Source organism: Microtus ochrogaster, chromosome 21 (genome assembly GCF_000317375.1).
Source record: "Microtus ochrogaster isolate Prairie Vole_2 chromosome 21, MicOch1.0, whole genome shotgun sequence".
Classification (NCBI taxonomy): domain Eukaryota; kingdom Metazoa; phylum Chordata; class Mammalia; order Rodentia; family Cricetidae; genus Microtus; species Microtus ochrogaster.
The window spans coordinates 33,392,213-33,412,432 of record NC_022022.1 but is presented as its reverse complement, the minus strand read 5'-3'; the positions used below and the strand labels follow the sequence as shown (position 1 = coordinate 33,412,432).

At 40.0% G+C, this 20,220-nt stretch overlaps 1 protein-coding gene across 1 annotated transcript in view; it reads right to left on the bottom strand.

Annotated features, from left to right (window-relative positions):
• Stpg2 (sperm tail PG-rich repeat containing 2) overlaps positions 1-10,464 on the bottom strand; it is a 380,862-nt gene extending 370,398 nt beyond the window's left edge. Inside the window, exons 1-3 of the mRNA XM_005357433.3 lie at positions 10,248-10,464; positions 5,013-5,125; positions 451-579 (exon numbers count right to left, since the gene is read on the bottom strand). Of these exons, the coding sequence (XP_005357490.2) occupies positions 451-579; positions 5,013-5,125; positions 10,248-10,356 (351 nt within the window). The 5' untranslated portion in view covers positions 10,357-10,464. The remainder of the gene's footprint in view (positions 1-450; positions 580-5,012; positions 5,126-10,247) is intronic.
• Positions 10,465-20,220: the final 9,756 nt, after the last annotated feature.

Genomic DNA, 20,220 nt, shown 5'->3' with positions numbered 1-20,220 from the left:
ACACAGACAGAATATTGTATACATAATAAATTAATAAATATTAAAAAAATGTAAACTAGATAGATGACCAGGCTTTAAACCTCTCTTCTTCCTGGTCACTGCATGTACTGTAGCTACAGAATAGTCGAGAATAAGAAAGGAATTCAATGATGTAGCTCAAAGGTTGAATTAATTATCTAGCACATACAAGGCCCTGGGTCCAATCCCCAAGCATAAAAGAAAAAAGACTAAAGAAGGAAGTATGATGTTAATACAGTTAAAAACTACAGTTTATAAAAATTATTTAATATTATACTTATTTTATAATTAAATGAATATTAAATAATAAGGATTTTTTCTTTTTTCAACATCAGACAAACAGCTTAGGATTTCCTTTTTATGCTATTTAAAAGTTATTAGAAGCATAACTTAAAAAGTGACACATTGCAGATGTTCTTTAGTGTGGAGTACCTGTCTGCTCCTGGTGCACAATGTCCCAGGATAAGGTCGAACGTAGCTTGCAGGTCCTGGACCATCCGAAGTAAGCTTCTTAAATCGTTTCTCTCGGTTTTGCAGACTACGGCCTCCTTTTATTTTATACTAAATTGAAGGTTGAAACTTATGAAGTAATTCAGGAAGTACTTAATATTTCCTATTTTGTAAATATAAAATATTAGCCAACAGTTTTAAAATGGAACCTGAGAAAGTTAAGACCCTCAACTGAAAACAAGTTTTTCTAAAAGAGTATACTGAGATAACAATTGTAGTTATAACTTCTGACTCCAATCTCAGACCAAACTTTACTGTACTTTATGGTATTCTAAGGTAATACTATAAAGGAATCAAAGACAGGAATTTCCAGCCTCCCAAAAAGGGTCAAAATAGACAGTGCTGCATATCAATGGAAAAATGGATACTTATGAACTGAATTTTCAGAATATTTCAGCAACAAGTAGGGCCTTCTGTGCTGACTAGTTTTATGTTAACTTGACAAAAGCTAGTCACTGAAGAGAAAGAACCTTAAATGAGAAAATGCCTCCATAAGAAATGGCTGTAGGCAAACCTATTGGGCATTTTCTTAGTTAGTGATTGATGGGGGAGGGCCCAGCCCATTGGGGTCAGCTAAACTGGTGGTGCTGGATTCTATAAGAAAACAGGATTGAGCAAGCCATAAGGTCTAAGCCAGTAGTAGTACTCCTCAATGACCTCAGCATCAATTCCAGTCACTAGGGCCTGGCCTTCAAAGATGAACAGTGATGTGTAAATGTAAGCCAAATAAACCCTTTCTGTTGTGATATTCATTTGTGTTTAAACAAATAAAGCTTCTTAAAGATCAGAGTGCAGAGCTAAGCCACTAGAGGCCAGGTAGTGGTGACACACACCTTTAATCCCAGGACTGAGGAGACAGAGGCAGAGGGATCTCTGTTAGGTCAAGGCCACCTTGGACTACACTGATCCATCTAAAAGAGAAAACAGAGCTCACACAAAGGTGATCCCAGCTTCTGTGATCACACACCTTTAATCCCAGCGCTAGAGAGGTGGAGACAGGGGTGATATGGCTGGTCGGAGAGAGGAATATAAAATAGGAGACAGGAGCTCAATGCAGCCTGAGGACCAGTGCAGTCTGAGGCAGTCAATCTGAGGATGCAGTCTGAGGATGCAGTCTGAAGACAGGATCACCCCTTTGGTCTGAGAATTGGTAGAAGTAAGAACTCTCTAATGACTGGTACTCTGCTTCTCTGATCTTTAGCATTAACACCTATATCTAACTCTGGGTTTTTATTATAAATACCAATTAGAATTCATGCTAATGAATTCTGGCGCACAACTTTTGGGGTACACATTCTTGAGAAAGCCATTTGTCCGTGGCTTTGCAGCCACCTGCAAAGCCGGAGCTACACACAGCCAGAGTCCTTCCCCTACTGGCTAGGTTTTCCTTTCTTCTCTTTTGGTGGGCTTTCCCTGGACCCCCTTCTCTGGCTGCTGCCAAACTAGGTCACCGCCTTGAAATCCAGTCAGGCATTTACTGTTCTATGCAGCAGCAATCAGCCTCACATCTTCATCTTCGTTGTCGGCAGATTTAGTGAGGAAACTGGGAATTCTTAAAGGGAGGAATTAGTTAAAAGAGTAATTTCCTCTATTAAAAAAATGGAAAACAATTATGACAGAGAAAGTTAGATCTCTGTATGATTGTGCAATGTTTGCACTTCTTGCTTACTCAGTAAATATTATTTCCTTCTTGGGTCTCTGAGGGTGTTGAAGATTAGGTATTTGTAGTTTTTCTTGTTTACTAGATGCAGAAAATAAATTCACTTAAAAAACGTAATGTATATAAAGTTGAGAGACATAAAAACAATTTTGAGTTGAGTTGGTATTGCAATTTAGAATAGAGAGTAGTCTACCAGGAGAGAAGAAAGGGAAACCTAGCCAGTAAAGCAAGAACTCTGGCTGGGTGTGCCTCCAGCCTTTGCGGGTGGCTGCAAAGCCCAGGAAAACGGCTTTCTCATGAATGTGTACCCCAAAAGTTGTGTACCAGATATAGCATGAATTCTAATTGTTATTCATAATAAAAACCCAGAGTTAGATATAGATGTCAATGCTGAAGATCAGAGAAGCAGAGTGACCAGTCATTAGAGAGTTCTTACCTCTACCAATGCTCAGACCAAAGGGGTGAGCCTGTCCTCAGACTGCATCCTCTCAGACTGACTGCCTCAGACTGCATTGAACTCCTGTCTCCTTCTACCTTATATTTCTCTCTGCCCAGCCACATCACTCCTGTCTCCACCTCCCTAGTGCCGGGATTAAAGGCATATGATCCCAAGTGCTAGAATTATCTTTGTATGAACTCTGTTTTCTATTTTAGACTGTATCAATTTTGTGTAGCCTGGATGGCCTTGAACTAACCATCTGATTCCTGAGTCCTGGGATTAAAGGTATGTGCTACCACTGCCTGGCCTCTAGTGACTTAGCTCTGCACTCTTATCTTCAGAAAGCTTGATTAGTTAAAACAAACAAAATATCACTACACTTTGGGCTCACCAAGACAGGATAGATAATGGAATATTTTCCTCTGAAACTGTCGAATGCAAATGGACTAGACATTGTTGCTATACTCATTGCCTGTATACATTGCATATAGTTATCATATATAATTAGTTATATATGTACTTATTGTATATAGTTTTTCTTATATTAATTATAGTCCTCTTTTTTATTTTAGACAAAAAGAGGAAAATGTTGTGATATTTTGTTTCAGTGAATGTGCTGCCCAATTGCAGCAGAAGACCCCAATATTCTGGAGACTTCAGGGCTACAGGATGGACACCAAGGACAGCATTGCCTATGGTGTAAAGCCAGGCTGAGTCTAGGAGACAAGCTGTGTAGGTTGTAGAGGGTGGGACCAGAGAAGTGATTTGGGCCCTTTGGAGAAGTCCAAAGCATTGTTTTGGATTCCAGAAGTCGAATACTGAGATTTACACTGTTGGACTCTGGTTTTGGATCCCAGAAGTCAGATACTGAGATTTACACTGTTGGACTTTGGTTTTGCTTTGTTCGTATTATCACTGGGCCCGTGTTCTTCCCTCTTGAAACAATTATTTAACTGATTTTGATTTTACAAGAAACCACAGTTACAAGACATTGAAATTTTAAGGGGAGTTTGGGGTTTTATAGAGACTTTAGATTTTTAAAGAGAATAATTTAAAAGTGTTTGGATTTGTAAAGCCTGAGACTTGGTAAGTTTTCAAAACAGTATATAATGTGATACTGATGTTAATGCATGACTTTGGGAGAGAACAAGAAAAAAAAGGGTGTGGCCTAATGGTGATATGTTTGTATGTCAGTTGCTCAGGAGTCAATTGTGCTAGATAGTTTTATGTGAACTTGACAAAAGCTGAGAAGAAGGAAATTCTTGGACATTTTCTTAATTAGTGATTGATATAGGAGGACCCAGTTCATGGTGGGAGGGAATACCCCTAGGATGGTGGCCCTGGATTCTGTAAGAATGCAGGCAGAGTAAACCATGAGGGAGCAGCACTCTTCTAAGCATTAGCTTTTGATCCCTGACTTCCTTCAGTGATGAACACTGGTGTTTAGGTGTCAATCAAGTAAGTCCTTTCCTCCCCAAGTTGTTTCCTGTCATGGCATTTCAATGCAGCAACAGTATCACATATTGGTTATTTACAGAGAACTTTATACAGGCTTATTAGATGACAGCTTTCTGCTCATATTAGTCTTAAGAACTGCTTATTCATAGAACATACTAGAAAGAATCTTCCATGGCTTGTCATACTACAGCTCTGGATTCTCCAGAACCAAAAAATTACCAGCAGACTAATGGCAAGTTCATTCCAGTAGAATTCCAAATGTTATAAAACTGTATTCATTGTAAAAAAAAAAAAATACAGCGGGATCCTCAGAATATACATTATTTCTGAGTATTAATAGTACCATTTAAATTATTTTAGCCACAGACCTATGAGGCTATACAAAAACATGAAACAAGTGAGACATAGCAATATTAAAATACAGCACAAAAAGCATACTTCTGCTGCCTACGTATCATGACCATTTTTACAATTCTCAGATTTCAAAACTCATTCAAAAATCCAACTCTGCCATTCTTATGGACCACTAAAATATACAACCATGTTTTGTATCATAGCATATATAGAATAATTAAGAACACATGGGCAATCAATGTCAAATGCATTTACTTTCTATTATTTGAATTATAAAAGAGATTTCATCAAAGAGGAATATATGAGGGAGAATAAAATACAAGTGGCACTTTATATTATTGATACAAGAAATATGGGTTGGTTCTTATAGTTTTTGGTGGGGATTTTTGTATAATGATTTTAATTGTTTTTTTGCCTGAGATTAGCCTTGAATTTACAATGCTTGGGTTGTAAATGTGTGCCACTGTTAAGCCTTGGTTAACCTTGAACTTGCTGTACTGGAGTTATGGATGTGCGCATCTCGTTAAGAAAACATGGTTGTCATTAACTCAGCCAATAACATCGTAAACACACCTGTGCTTGTGATACACTGTAGTCTGCTGGACCTGGAGCAGCTTTTCCAGTGTCAGAGGCAAACACATCAGCAGTTTTTCTGGAACTCAGAGAAAGAAATGGTGCATAGCCACCTATAAAAAAAAAAAAATCACCACTGACGCATAGTATTAGATAAGAAAGAGTTCTGAGAAAATATACTCAGAATATACATAATCATCGAGTACCCTAAGGATTAAGACTATATTTTCAGAATGAATAGTTATTTGCACAAGTTATAACATTTTTTAAATTCTCAAGTAGGATCACAATTTTTATCAACATCCATTAAATATAAGACCCTATAGGAATGAACATCTTGAACAAGAGAAAAATAGGAAATTCTCTTTTCTTATGTGTGTATGTGCATAAGAATTACCATCTTGTGCATGTGTGTCCAGGTGTGTGGACTTGTGCATGCGTGCATGGGGCCCAGAGGTCAGTATCAGGTGTGTCTGTCCACCACTTTCCAGCTTACTTGTTGAAGCAGGGTCTCTCAATGAGCCGAGACATCTCCAAAGTTTGACAAAACTAGCTTGTCAGTGAGTCTGTCGCCCCAGCCCCTAGCCCCACCCTAACGCTGCACTAAGGTTACAGGACCACACTACTGGGGTGGATTGTGGCTGGCGCTGAGGATAAAAACCAGGACAGCAAGTGCCTTAGCCACTGTGCCATTTCATCAGCTTTCTTCTCTTCTAATTACAAGTGACCTAGCTGATAAAACAGTTTATCTATAGAAGACCAAGGCTTTGTAATTTAAAATGGCAAATACTGTCTTTTTTAAAATATACATATAAAGTTATAGACCGTGCTAAAAATGTATCTCAGTGATAGAATACTTATCTAGAATGCACAAGGTCCTAGGTATTAGGTCCTAGGTTCAATCACATCACCAAAAAAAAAATTAGAGAAACAACCAAGGTGCAGAGAATTTAAAACAAATTGACCAAATTGACAACAAGTTATTGATAATAATTTGGCACACAGTGCTCAGTAAATATCTCCTGATTGCCTAATAAATTTCACTGGACAAGCAATCGTGGTAAGACACAAATTTGGGTAACCTGATAAATTCATTATAAGAAGAGAAACAGGACTTCATAATGTCCCCATTATTCATATTAATCGATGTTAGGGTATACAGCAAATATGTGTGGTTTAAAACTATGTATATAAAAATGAGCAATGAAAAAGAAATCTGGTATTCATTAAATCTTCATTGAAGTTATCCAACATTAATCACACAGACTCTTCTGATAATGAGCTGGAGCACAGATGGAGTTATGAATACAAGAAAACACACAAAAAACCAAAAAGTTGTAATCATAATTTCCACCAAGAAAGGTTCTCCTCTGTTTTATTTGTGGCTTTGTACTAATGTTTACATGTTTCTCAGAATTTCCGACTGTCCTAGTTTTCTCCAAACATGGGATGAGAGTGCTAAAACTAGAAAGTTCCATACAGCCAGGATGATGGATCACTGTATCATAATATTCTGCAGAATCAACAATAAATAACTGGTATTATACATTACACATTTAGTTGGTCATTCAAAACACTGAGTATTTTATCATGTATATCATAAGCCTGCATGATAATGAAAGTACAGTAATAAGATAAAAATCGAGTTTCAAGTAAATAAGTTAGATAAAGAAACAATTATATTACTATCTGTGCTGCCAATAACTAAGGTATAAAATATAGGAGAGGGTTCTAGGAAATTCACATTACTAGAGTTTGATTCAGGGTGTACAGTTAAATGACATATGAAGGACCACTTTTAAATGATAAATCAAACTGACAGAAAGGAGAAATTAAGAACATAGAAGGAGAAGAGATTTGAAAGGAATGAATTCAGTTTGGGATATATTGAGTTTGATGTGCCAACAGCAAAAGATAAATCAAACTGGCACAAAGCAATAAAAATCCATTTGGAAAAAGATGTCCAGTATGTGAAGAAAAGATATGTAGTCACAATGACAGTCCCAAAGCAACGGGCATTCTTCACAAACAAAACAACTAGCTCATTGAGGCAGGCACTCATCTGGGAAAACATCAATCTGTACAATTACAAAGCAATAATTATTTAAACCTATATATCAACTGCACTCTCTGATGTAGAATCTCTACATTAGGATTAGATAGTATAGTAAAATCATCCTTGTTTGCATACACATATGGGGCCATCAATAGAACCACAAACAATCTCCTCCCACCCTGCACTGTGGGCAGATAAACCTTCCCTCTCAAAGAAGAAATCTATAAAAGAAAACATTTAGAAGAGGTTGTCCATCTTAGACAGCAAATATATAATCTTTATAGACAACTAACATGGAGCTAATGTTGAAAGCTTTTAATTTTATAAGTTCATTTAAAAAGCAATGAAATATTCCTAAAGACGTACTAGAATAGACATATTTTTGGCAGGTAGCTTCTTTTAGACTAGAATAACAGTTTCTAGGGAAACTTTGCTTTGGGAAGATATGCTTCCTTCTCATATTAGTTGTGAGAAAACAAGGCACAGCTCTTGCTTTATGAGGAATTTCAGTATCTATTTTCTTTCCCAGTCATAAAAGTGCAGCAGTTCAGTCCTGCTCCATTAGGATTCAAATCCTGGATAGGTTATTCTTGATCAAATGACTAAAATATTTAGTATATTAAACAGAATTTGTTGAGGAAAATGTGGAGTTACTATACTGGAGGTCTAGCCAAACAAGATAAAAAGGAGATAAAACAGGTTGAGAATAACTTCACCTAATGCTACAAAACCTGTTGCTCTTGCGAGGCTTGCTATAATAATTAAGTTATACAAAGTCCTAACATCTACCCTTCCTACATCAGCTCTTAGCATATATCTGATCTTTCATTTACATAAGAATGTACAGATCTAGCCGGGCGGTGGTGGCGCACGCCTTTAATCCCAGCACTCGGGAGGCAGAGGCAGAGACCAGCCTGGTCTACAAGAGCTAGTTCCAGGACAGGCTCCAAAACCACAGAGAAACCCTGTCTCGAAAAACCAAAAAAAAAAAAGAATGTACAGATCTGCCCGATCCAGTAAGAAATCTAATAGAGATGCATGAAGGAGCATGGTAGCTGTTTAAAAACTGTCTTGCCAAGGAACTGAGCACAGAAATGGACAGAAACACCGTTCCATCAATTAGAAACATGCTGTTCTGTGTAGTGCACACGCGCGCGCACACACACACACACACACACACACACACACACACACACACACACCCCTCTCCTGAGAGTTCCCAAGCACAGAATTTTTTAGTTTATGTGAAAGGTGAATAAAATAATCCTTTAAGTCAGTATAGGGGACTTGTTGTTTGTCCTTGTTTTGTTTGTTTGGTGTGTGTGTGTGTGTGTGTGTGTGTGTGTGTGTGTGTGTGTGTGTGTAGACATGTGGAAGACAGATGACAATTGTGGGAGTCAGTTACCAAACATAAGCCATCAGACTTTGCAGCAGGTGTCTTTACCCACTGAGCCTTCTCACTCACCTCATAGGAATGTGTAATGTGGTTTATTAGTTTATACTTTATTACAAGGCAGTAAATATCATGATTACTGCTCTCAAGTAGTTCATGGTTTAGTGGGACGTTCACATATATTAACAGTAATTACAGAATCAAATTGCTACTCAAAAGAAGTCACCATAAGTCAGAAGGGCAAAAAGTTAGAATTTTATTTCAATTGAATATCAAGAATAAATAGGAACAAGCCAGGTGACAGAGGAACACAGAATATATCAGACACAAGTATTAGCAGGTACAGAGGCACAAAAGTGACAGAATGATCTTAAGATTATCAAGTTAGAATTGCTGAACTGTATCCAAGAGTAGAAGCGATGTCCAGATAACACCAAATCCAAGATGAGAACATAAAGAATTCTATTGCCATTGAAGAGTCCAGATTTTTAAGTCCAGTGTTACGAAAGTACGTTTTTGTGTCAGAATCCACAGATGTGGTTTGTTTCCACCTGGACTAAAGGTCTGAGTGTTCAGGCCTATTCTTGCCCCTTCAAAGTTACTAACAGGAAGTTTGACTCAGGGTGTGGTTACTTGATGCTGTGGTCTTTGAGAAGGTGATTACTTTGTTCCTTGTATTTTGGCAAGGAAGTCTTTTTTCTTCCCTGTTTTTTGGATTGAGGCATTTAAAGCTCAGGAGAAACAAACATAGGTGGGTACAGCATTTACTGAGTTACCTTCCTGACTTTACCCTGTCTCTGTCTTTTCTATGTATCTTTAATTTTTCTACCTGCCATTTCTTAATCTTCACGCTTCCCTCCGAGTATGGACAATTAACTTTGATGTTGTTACCGGGACCTGGGATACAGCAATTTTGTTTTTCAAATAATATATATTTTTTAAAACTATGAGTATCAAAATAAAGACTATAAAAGCATCACAGGTGTGCCCATTATGGGTAAATACTAAGATGTTGGGGAATAAATGCTTATAACATCTCAACTGTATTTGGCAAATGTTCCATAAATATCGAGGACAGATGCAAAAAAAAAAGCAGTAAAATTTGAGATCTTAAATACAGATGACAAATTTTACCATATCCAGACAAACTTCAACTAACCATAATCTGAGCAGGGATGTAAACAGAATACTTAATTCCTGGACTATTAAGGGGGAAAAAAATGGCATTTTATATCTATTGAAAATGCAGGTTTAAAAAAGAAAACACTGGAATTTATAGGGTATTAAATTTTTAAAAGCAGAAAGCCAATTAGAAATATTTAGTACAAGTTAAGCCCAATTCATGAACTGAAAAATACTTAGAAGAGAAACTAAATAACTACTTATCAATCCCTAGGCCAGTTCTCAAGAATAAAACTTTTCATAAAATGTCGAAAGAGGTTCTCGGTAAGTATGAAGCAGGGGATGGTCAGATAATGTCACTGTGGGGTGACGGGAGAATGAAACTGTTAAGTGATAATAAAAATTAGCAATGTGAGAAAGTTATATGTTAATAAGTAAATCTAATTAAGGTGTGTGACAACCATAAGCCTACACAGGGCAGAAGACTTGGATTTTACACATAGTCAACCGAGGCAAGGAATCCTAATCCTAGCTCTAGTGTTTTCCCTGCCTACTTTGTGCTTTGCTACACGTCTGAAGAGCGGTCCTTTGGCCCTGTGTTTAACTCCCGGGGGCAGGCTGCAGGCAGGACGCCTGTCGCAGGACGCTGGCCTTAGCATCTTACCTGTGGCCGGCGGCTTAGGGAACGGTACCTGGTAGGACCCAGGCCCCACGTGCTCCTCGGTGCTGCCACCTTGGGCCAACCTGAGCAAGCGGGGAGCACGATCGTACATGGCGATGAGGAGCGGGGCTCGGGGGGAGCCTAGGCGGGCACGGAGGAATCTGAGGCTCGGGGTACCCGGGAGCGAGCGTGCGAGCCGCGTGCTCTCCCCCGGGTCCTCCGGCACGGACAGCGGTCACAGCCCCCACCGCCTGGCCAGCGCCACTTCCACTCAGTATCGGGGCGCCGCTCTAGGGAAGGGACTTAGTCTGAGAGCTTCCGGTTCTGGTTCCGCCTACTCCTCGCCCCCCCGGAAGCCTTCGAAGCGCGAAAGCGGCGGGAGTCTGACAGGAACGTGCGTTTCCGGCCCAGCCCTCGGAGCGTTTCCGGCGGAGCGCTCGGAGCCCCCGAGCCCGCCTGGCTTCCTTCCCATTAGGCTTTGCGCCGAGCCGGGAGACCCCGCACCTGTCTCTGAGGCTTTGCTCATCTGCGAGGTCGTTTCCTTCTTTCACTGCGCAGGAAAGTACTAGAAAGGCGTTAGAAGGAGGAGAATTAATTAAACCTTTAGTTGCTCTTCCCTATAAATATTGGTGACTGGAAAGACTCAGGGGAAAAAAAATAGGAAAGGTCGGGAACCTGAAACAAGGCTTGGGGGTCAGCAAGGTCGCCCTTCACGGCTGCTACACGTGCATCCAAGGAACAAAGTCACCCCCAGTCGTAACCTGCCTGCAATCAAACTTCTTTTTTTTGGGGGGGGGGGGGTGAGACAGGGTTTCTCTGTGGTTTTGGAGCCTGTCCTGGCACTAGCTCTTGTAGACCAGGCTGGTCAAAACTTCTAAAGGAAACCCCGGAGCGGGGAGGGTTGGGGGTGACAACAAGCAAGAGTAAAGGGAAAGTTCACCAACTGAAGCGAGGCAACTGCAGGGGCTGAGAATGCTTCTGGTGTTGGGTACCTATGAATGGCAGCGTTGCTGAACAGTGAAGGCATTGAAGAAGCCCAAGTCACTCTCGTTGAGCCTCTTAACCTTCAGCAACAGGAGCCTGGCTTTTGCAAAAGGCGTACGGAAAGTATCGGAATCCACCCCTATCGATTTGCCTGTTTTTCCATTAAGAAACTTGCAGTTTCTTAGCATCCCTAAAGGTTTGGGCAGTCTATGCCTTAGTTTGTCTTAGTGTCTTTCCTTAGTCTGTCCCTAATATAAATCTTGACTTTTAAATTTTGTAGTACTTGGTTTGCTATTTAGTTCTGTACGTTATAGCCTGGTTTTATCGCACCATCTCTGATACAGTGATCTCCACAAAAGTGTGTGTTTCCTAAGGATGAGTCTCCTGTCACCTATCAAACATTTACTTACGTGAAAAGTGCTTATTGGCAAATGTATAATTCTCTTATTCTCCTAAGTTTGTATCTCCAAGATACAAATATAACTAAAGTTCGCGTCCCTGGGTGTTCTCTAGTTGGAACAGACATGAATGATAACAAAGAAGTGGCAAGCAAGATACACAGACTTCTTTGTAATGAATTGTTAAACTTTCTCATTGACTTTAGTGCTTCCTACATTCTTACAAAACCTGTAATAGTTCTCTCAATGTTATGTTAGCCTCATAATCCAGTCTACAGCAAGATCTCAATCGGAAGATCTAGAATGAACTTACCGTGACATAGTAGGAAGAGTCACAGATGAAAGGAGGAAAATCTGCATCATGGAAGGTGGTGTTTCCTTTAACCTCCTGTTGGACAGTCCTCGTGCATCATTTGCTCCTGATGACCCAAACCAGTGTGTCAACCCAGACAGCAAGTTCATAGCAGAGTGTAGCATCCTCAGCCTGGTTGTGCTGGAGCAGTGGGGTAGCCTGTCACTTAGCCAGAAACTGAGGAAAATACACGGGCCGTAAGTCAGAAAAGGAGTTATTGAAACCTACCACAGGGATGGTAGCAGGGGAGAGAGTAACTGTACTCACAGTGAGTGTACAGAGGACCATAGCACAGCACACAGCACCTCTCTGCCTCAGCTGAGTGTTCCTTTTCCACCAGCTGCAGAGAGGGGCTCTGTGCAATGGTGGCCAGCTGCACCAAGAGTATTTGTGTTCACAGCACTTTTATTGCCCCAAATTAATACCAGGAAGAGATGTTGTAAGTCAGACCACAAAAGCAATGATTTTGCTGGTTTCCTAGTTTGTTGTGTCCTTGCATGACCACCATGCCAAGGAATTGCTGAATGAACCTATGTGCAGGAGGCAGGTTTCCTCTTAAGATAACCTAGTTGGCTGCTGTTCCCATGATGCATGAGGGGGATTCAGTTACTCTCTAGATAGCCCTTGGTGTTCTCACCTCAGCCTGCTTTCTTTGTGGCCTTGCTGAGAGTCTTGGGAAAACAAAGGTCATTTCAGGGACCTGGTAGTTAAACATCTTTCTGGGAGATGATTCACAAGGCCATAGTTTCTGTAAACAAAGGGGTACAGTCTTATCTTCCTTGGCTCTTGTCTTTAATGATGTAAATTTACCCCGTTCTTGAATAGATTTGGACTAGATTAGTAATAGATGTGGTAGCACTTTATCCGCCTCCTGTCTGTCTGACTTTGAACTCTATGTTCAAAGCTTTGAACATTGAGCCTAACCTAATTTAGATAAATTCCTGGGGGTGGCATCCCCTCAAGCTCTTTCAAAAACCTGTAAAAAGGACTCTGTTCTCAAGTACCAGCTTGGTATACAGGGTTTCTCTCCCTGGCCTGTCTCCTGGGTGAATGGTCTTCCTCAGGGTCTTCAGAGGAATGAGCGATCAATAGCAGAACTTCTAGACCCTTAATAATTTTGAAATACTTGATCTCCAAGAATTCTGCATTCTTGTAAGTCTTAATTTTTAACATAGAAATATGTTTTCTTGATTATTGTGGCTGGTCTTCTCTATTTTTTTTCCCAGCCAAAAGTTTCTTTTCAGATAACTGCAATATTTGAGGACTGGAAAATACTTTTAGATAAGAAAAGTAAATTTTTTTTATAATCTCTCATGGTGTTTCTTGAGCAATCCAGGTTGAGTGTGCTACTTTTTAAAAACATGTTAATTATAATTATCCCTAAGCACAAAATAAATATTTGGGTCTAGCATTTCAAAGTGCCTAAAACAAAGATGTTTAACGCTAATTAGCAACACTCTAGTTAACTATTTCCACAGTATTAGTAGGAGCTGTTTGAACTAAAGAATAGCTGGCCTCAGAATTTATGTCCCCTACCATTTCTACCTACTAGGTCCTTCCAGAATAAAATTATTAGTGAAACTTTGTACAGCTATGGTATCAAGCACTTTCAGTCCCAGGTCTCAGGAGACAGAGGCTGACTTTTGTGAGTTCCAGGTCAACCAGGGCTACATGGTGAGGAGAGCCCTCTCAAGGAAACAAAAGGCAGGAGCATCAGAGATACCTCAGCAGTTAAAAGCACTGGCTGCTCTTAAGAACTACAGGACCCACATGGAGGCTCACCGCCACTGTTAACTCCAGTTCTAGGGGGATCCTGTCCCTCTTCTAAGCTTCTGTGAACACCAGGCATGCCTATAGTATACAAACAAAATTGTAGGAAAAACACTCATAGACTTAATATTTAAAATGATACTTTTTAAATTTAAAAACCAAAACAAAATTTTGCTAAATAGCAAACTTCAGAAAATCAGTTTTATTATTTATCAAATATGCAGTGAAGAGCTACAATTTTTCTATATAGAATCTTGATGATTAAGTAACTAGTATGCTCTATTGAGAGTCAAATGAAAGCTGAGAATTCTGCCTTAAATAGCCACTGAATACCTTATAATATAATACGCCAAAATGATTTTGAAAATAATTTCATCTTTTTGTTGATTTGTTTTGTTTTGATTTTGAGGCTTGGTATTGAAGTATAGTTAAGGCTGGCCTCAACTTTGAACACTTCTCCCTCAGCCTTCCACATTCAGGGATTGCAGACATATGCCACCACATCAAGCTTAAAACTAAATTTCTCAGCTCATTGTGACTTTAGTTTTCCATTGCTTTGCTTTTTTGTAAATAATAATAATAATAATAAATTATTTTAATTTACACTAAACTAAATAAGTAATATATGTTCAAAAGATGTGTTTCAAAGATTTCAAAATATACTTTGCATGTTTTGTTTAATATAAAATTTTACTCTCTACACTTCAGGAAATGTGTTTGAGAAATTGCTTGTCCTGTTTTCAATTTTGCTTACAGAGCATCTGCTGTGGGCCAAGCAGAGTATGAGCACTACCAGGAAGAACTCACTTCTGCCACACCGATGGATCAAATTCTACCAATTACTTCCTTCCATACTGAAGCTTACAGCCATTAAATGTATTGGCCAGTACGTCACATATTACTGAATACTGGAGGTGGTTTCAAAGCCAGTCTGAGTCCATAGCCTAGTGTCGTGGCATTAAAAGGCACACGGTCCTACCTGTGCTCCGCTCTCAGAGCAAACCATACTCAATCACAGTGTTCTCTATACCTTGATGGGTGACTCCCATTCTTAACATCAACATTTCATGGTCCAAAGATGACTTGCTATAGTCTCAGCTGCTACAGCTAGCAGGCAAGAAAAACAAAAGTATGCTCTTCTCCCTCTCAAGGATTCTTCATATCTCTGTGTCTTTTCTTTCTTCTATACCTTTTTTTGTTCTTCTGTCATATTTTATTATTGTTCATAATTCATATATGCTTTGAGATACATGTATATTAAGGTGTTTGTTTAATACCTAATGTATGTGTCCCACCACCACTTCAAGTGGACTATGCCCAGACTTACATCTTAAATTCTTCTTCCTCTCTAGAAAGCCTGATCCTCCTCTCATTTCCTATTTCTGTCCAAAAGAACAAACTTCACCCTATAGATAAAGCTGCAAAGCTCTTAGATGACTTCTCCCCCCACATCCAAACAACTGCCAAGTTCTTTCACATCCCACCTCTGCGAACTCTCTGAAATCCACCTCCTCACCCCAGCCTCGCTGTCAGTTTGTTGATGCTCTCGACCCTGTTGGTTTTTTTCTAATATCTTAAATGGAATGCCTCCCTCCAGCGTCTCTGCTGCAGCTTATCCCACACAGTGCAACTAGGTTAATCTTCCTGAGTAGAGTTTGCAGAATAGCACTCCCCTGCTTGGAAATTTCCTATGACTTACTTTGAATAGAGTTAGCACTGACTGTTTAGACAATCCTATTTACCTTTCTCTCCCTGAGTCTTCCACTATTCCCCACCCACACAAGTTACACATCAGTCCCAGACCTCTGCATTTGTTCAGGGTTTGGAAATGCCCTCCTGCTGCTTTTCATCTATTCATGTGCGGTTCTAGAAAGCACTGTTTTTTGTTCCCATAGTGTGTAGCATAGTATGTTTTAAAGAATACTGCGAGATTGAAGTCAAACGCTAAAAGCCCCGTGGAGTGAACACTAATTGGAGGCACAGCCACATGTGCCCCTAAATGGGGAACAATGTGGAGAGGTAGTTGGAGAGGTTTAGGATCATGAGCAGGATATCTAAGTCATGAAGAAATTGGTGAAGTGAAATTTGTGCAGTCTGCAGAATCTTGGAAAATGCAGATGCAATGTTTCTCTCGCTACCTTCGACTAAAGTCTACATTTGTAATAAGTCATCTGCTGAGAGAAATAGCTGACTCTTCTAGTTGCCTGTGAAAAACTAGCTTGGAAATCAAAGCAGAGACAACAGCCTGATCACTGGCTTCCTAAGGACTGTTTGTAAATATTAGTACCTGTTTCTTTCCATTGCATATGTGCAGCATATTCAATCAGTTTATGATCCTCACTGATTAAATAAATCCTCTGATTATAATCTATTTTAAAAATAATCGTGTTAAGTACTATTAGGAAGGAAATCTTGGTTGAATCTTGAACATGTTGGGTGAGTAAGCCATTCTCAAAAATATATATGGTATTACTTACATGAGATAATCTATACTACTCGAGCCCATGGAAACAGCAAAGTGTAGCTATGGTTGCCAGGATTTAAAGAGGGTAAAACTGAGAATTACTTAAGGATTAAGAAGTTTCAGTTGTGTAAGATAATTATCTTCTGGGGATCACTGCACAACAATTTGGACACACTTAATACACATAAATGGTTAGCTGCCATTACAAACAGAAACTTTTATTACAAAGAGAAATAACTACTTTGTGTTGTTTGTATAATTTGGAAACTCTCCCAACCATTTGATGACGTGTACTTTCTCATCACAGCTGTAACATAAAAGGATATGGCAACATGCCTTTTACCTGAGTAGAGAAAAAAAATTCAAACAAATCCCAACATTAACAGGTGTGTGTTGATCATCTAATATCAACAAGCATGCAAAATATTTCATAGATCCATAGACATTCACAGACAATTGTTGGTGCAAGTTCTAAAAGTGTGAGTTAAATAGCAATTCAATGGTAAGAAACTAATAAGAAGCCATGAAGAGCGTATGACGGCTCTTTCAGTGGAAGCTACTAGATACAAATAGGCCCAATACTGAGCATAAATGATGCTCAGATGTCTTGTGTATATGTCTAGGTAGTTGCACTTTTTAAATCCAGTTTGTTACTTAAAAACAATTGAACATTTTGCAAGGAAGTTGGTACTTCTGCACAACTGTCTTATACCAAAATTTACCTGGTTTTGCTTCAACCTACAGGATTTTTCTTTTTGTTTGTTAGCGAATTTTAGGGTTTGTTAGGGTATTTTTTAAAACCTTTTTGTTTGTTAGGATGTTTGTTTGTTTGGGGGCTTTCGGGGGAGGGGATTGAGACAATCTCTCTCTGTAGATCTGACTGACCTGGAACTCACTGTGTAGACCAGGGTAGTCTGGAGATCCACCTGCCTCTGGAATACTAAGACTAGCAGCATGGGCCACTACACCTGGCTGACCTGTTTTAAAAAAAAAAAAAATGAAAACTGGGTTTCCCAAAGTAATTACACAGTTCCAAATTTACACAAGCCCCAAAGCTTTATGTCCATCGAGTTTAGCTGCTAGAACAATAAGCTAAAAGTTTTGTCAGTGTCCTCACTTTCTTCTTCTTTCTCCTAATGCGATCAACTAACTATTTTCCTCCTACAAAACACAGGCGAAACTGACTCGGAGAGCTCTCAGAAAATGGCCGGTGTAGCCCTGTGGCAGCCTGGTGAAAGGCACAGAGGTCAAGAGACTTTCACCTCCCAGCTATCCTCTTTCCTACCCATCATCAGCCACCAAGAATTTCATTACCTCAGGGTCTTTCTTCATAGTCTCACGTACAAACCTTTGCTCTGCTTTATATGAATGCAATTCACAGAATAGGTCGTGATAGATAAAGCAAGTCTTTGAAATATCCGGAATGAACACACTGGCTCCTAGGGACTAGAATATACTCTTCCAGAAATTTGTCCTAAGTGTTTTCATTTTGTGCTTGTACTTTTTTCTTTCTTTAACTTCATAAACTTTATCATAGAAAACTTGCAAATAAAGAAGAACATCACCCACTAAAATTAACCATGCCCCAAATTTACATTAGACATCAGACAGGTAAATTTCTAGATTTACTGTGAACATTTAATATTCTATAAACTAAAACACTCTTTAAACCCTACGAGGATTATTTTAGTACAGAGCACTAGATGGCAGAATTTCACCAATTTAGGCTAATAAGATATTCATGTTCCTATTAAGTCCACATAAACTAATTTAGATTTATAATTGCATTTAAGCAATTGATTCATGTAACAATTTTGTAAGCTACTGAGGCCAAAGGACACATAAACCCTTGTCTCAAAAAGAACAACAACAACAAAAGCTTTCTGATCAGCCATCCCATCCGTGTGGCCTCTGTGATTTCCACACTGGCTCACCATGGCCAGAGCCGGAAGGTACAGAAGGCAATGGTGCAGTCCATCAGCTGTATCTTCCTTCAGACACTTGGAAAATCTCAAGGCCAGCTGTGGCTTTGGGAGCAAGTAAATGCATGGATGGTCAAATGCTGGTTTTGGCAAGTCCCTGAGCCTCACTTAAATGATGCCAAAGAAATTCAGTCTAAAACAAAGTCAACAAAGCTACTGGGTTAGGTCATGCTAACAGGAGATAATATTTCTCTGCTGCAGAGATTTTCCAACTAGAAATGATAAAAAAAAAATTGGGAAGTTGAGAAGGCAGTACAGAGAATATGATTCTAAAACGTGTTCATATTGTTCTTGTGGGACTTATGTTTATCAGGTAAAAGTAAATACTGTCTTATTTTTAATACAATTTTTTAAAGCTAGGGACTGGAGAGATTGCTCAGTGGTTAAGAGCACTGCTGTTTTGCAGAGAACTCAGGTTTCGTTCGCAGCTCCCATATGGCAGACCACAACCGTCCATAATTCTGTTTCTAGTGGTTTTAGCACCCTCTTCTGACCTCTGCAGGCACCATGCATACACTTGGTATATATATATAGAGAGAAATATGTATGAAAGGCACTCATACACATAAAAATAAAACAGATCTGATTTTTAATTTAAAAAATAAATAAAAGTAATAAAGTAAATTTAATTTTTTAAAGTTATTGATAATGTATTTCCTATACCCCATGTTTTGCATGCTTATTCTCAATATAAAAGTGTCAGTTGTAAAACCAGATGAATAATTTAAATAATCCAAAGAAAATAGACATTTATCCTTAAGGCATAAATGTTTATTAACCATTCATTTCTATCAAATACACATTTTGTAATATTGACATATTGGGATAGTGACTCCACTGATAAATGCTTAAAATAAGGTAATAGGTATAACAGCCTAAAGGTCTGAATTATTTTTGCCTCACTGCTTAAGGTAATTGTACCCAAATGTGACCTAAATTTTCTCATATTTAAAAATTAAAAAGTTTTTTTTTCCTTTTGTCCCCGGATCATCAGGCTACCAGGCGGCCCTGTTTAGGTACTGAGGAGTTCCATCTGGACGGGCGACCCACCCAGAGAGGATCTCGCCTTGCCTACCAGGTTTTTTCCTTTTGTCCCCGGATCATTGGGCTACCAGGTGGCCCTGTTTAGGTACTGACGAGTTCCATCTGGACGGGTGAGTGTGTGCTTTCCAGGGGCGGACTGTCCCGGAAGAGAACACAGGCCCCCCCTCCCCCAGCTCCTTCTGCAGAGCTGTCTTTCTTACACACGACTCCCCCTCCCCCCCACAAGCCTGCGTTTTCTGCTAGGTCCTCTGCTCAGGAACAGTTTTCTGCTCCTACACTAAGGCGACCCACCCAGAGCCGTGAGTGCCTGCCTACCGGGCAGGCCTTAAGGACCCCCGAAAGGGAGCCCGGGCACCTTCACCTTGTAATCCAGGGGTGGCTGTGCACTCCTGGATCTCGTCCCACCTGCCCGGTTTTTTCCTTTTGTCCCCGGATCATTGGGCTACCAGGCAGCCCTGTTTAGGTGCTGAAAAGTTCCTTCTGGACGGGTGAGTGTGTGCTATCCAGGGGCGAATTGACCCGGAAGAGACCACAGGCCCCCCTCCCCCAGCTCCTTCTGCAGGGCTGTCTTTCTTACACCCAACCCCCCCCCCAAGAGCCTGCATTATCTGCTAGGTCCTTTGCTCAGGAACAGTTTTCTGCTCCAACACTAAGGCTACCCACCCAGAGAGGTGAGTGCCTGCCTACTGGCAGGCCTCAAGGACCACCCCCCCAAAGGGAGCATGCGCACCTTCAGCTTTTGCGGCAGGGTGTCCAGTGTTCTACTCGTCCCCGCCCTGCCCCCCAAGTTCTCCCTTTTGTCTGTGGGTCATTGGACTACCAGGTGTCTATGTTTCGGTGCTGAGAAGTTCCATCTGGACTGGACGGTTCCTGCTTCTACACTGAAGAGTTACAACCAGAGAGTCAGTCACAGCAAAGACTGAACCAAGACACCAGGCCTCTCCTGGCTCCATTTGAAGGAAGAGATGGGAAGGCGCCAATG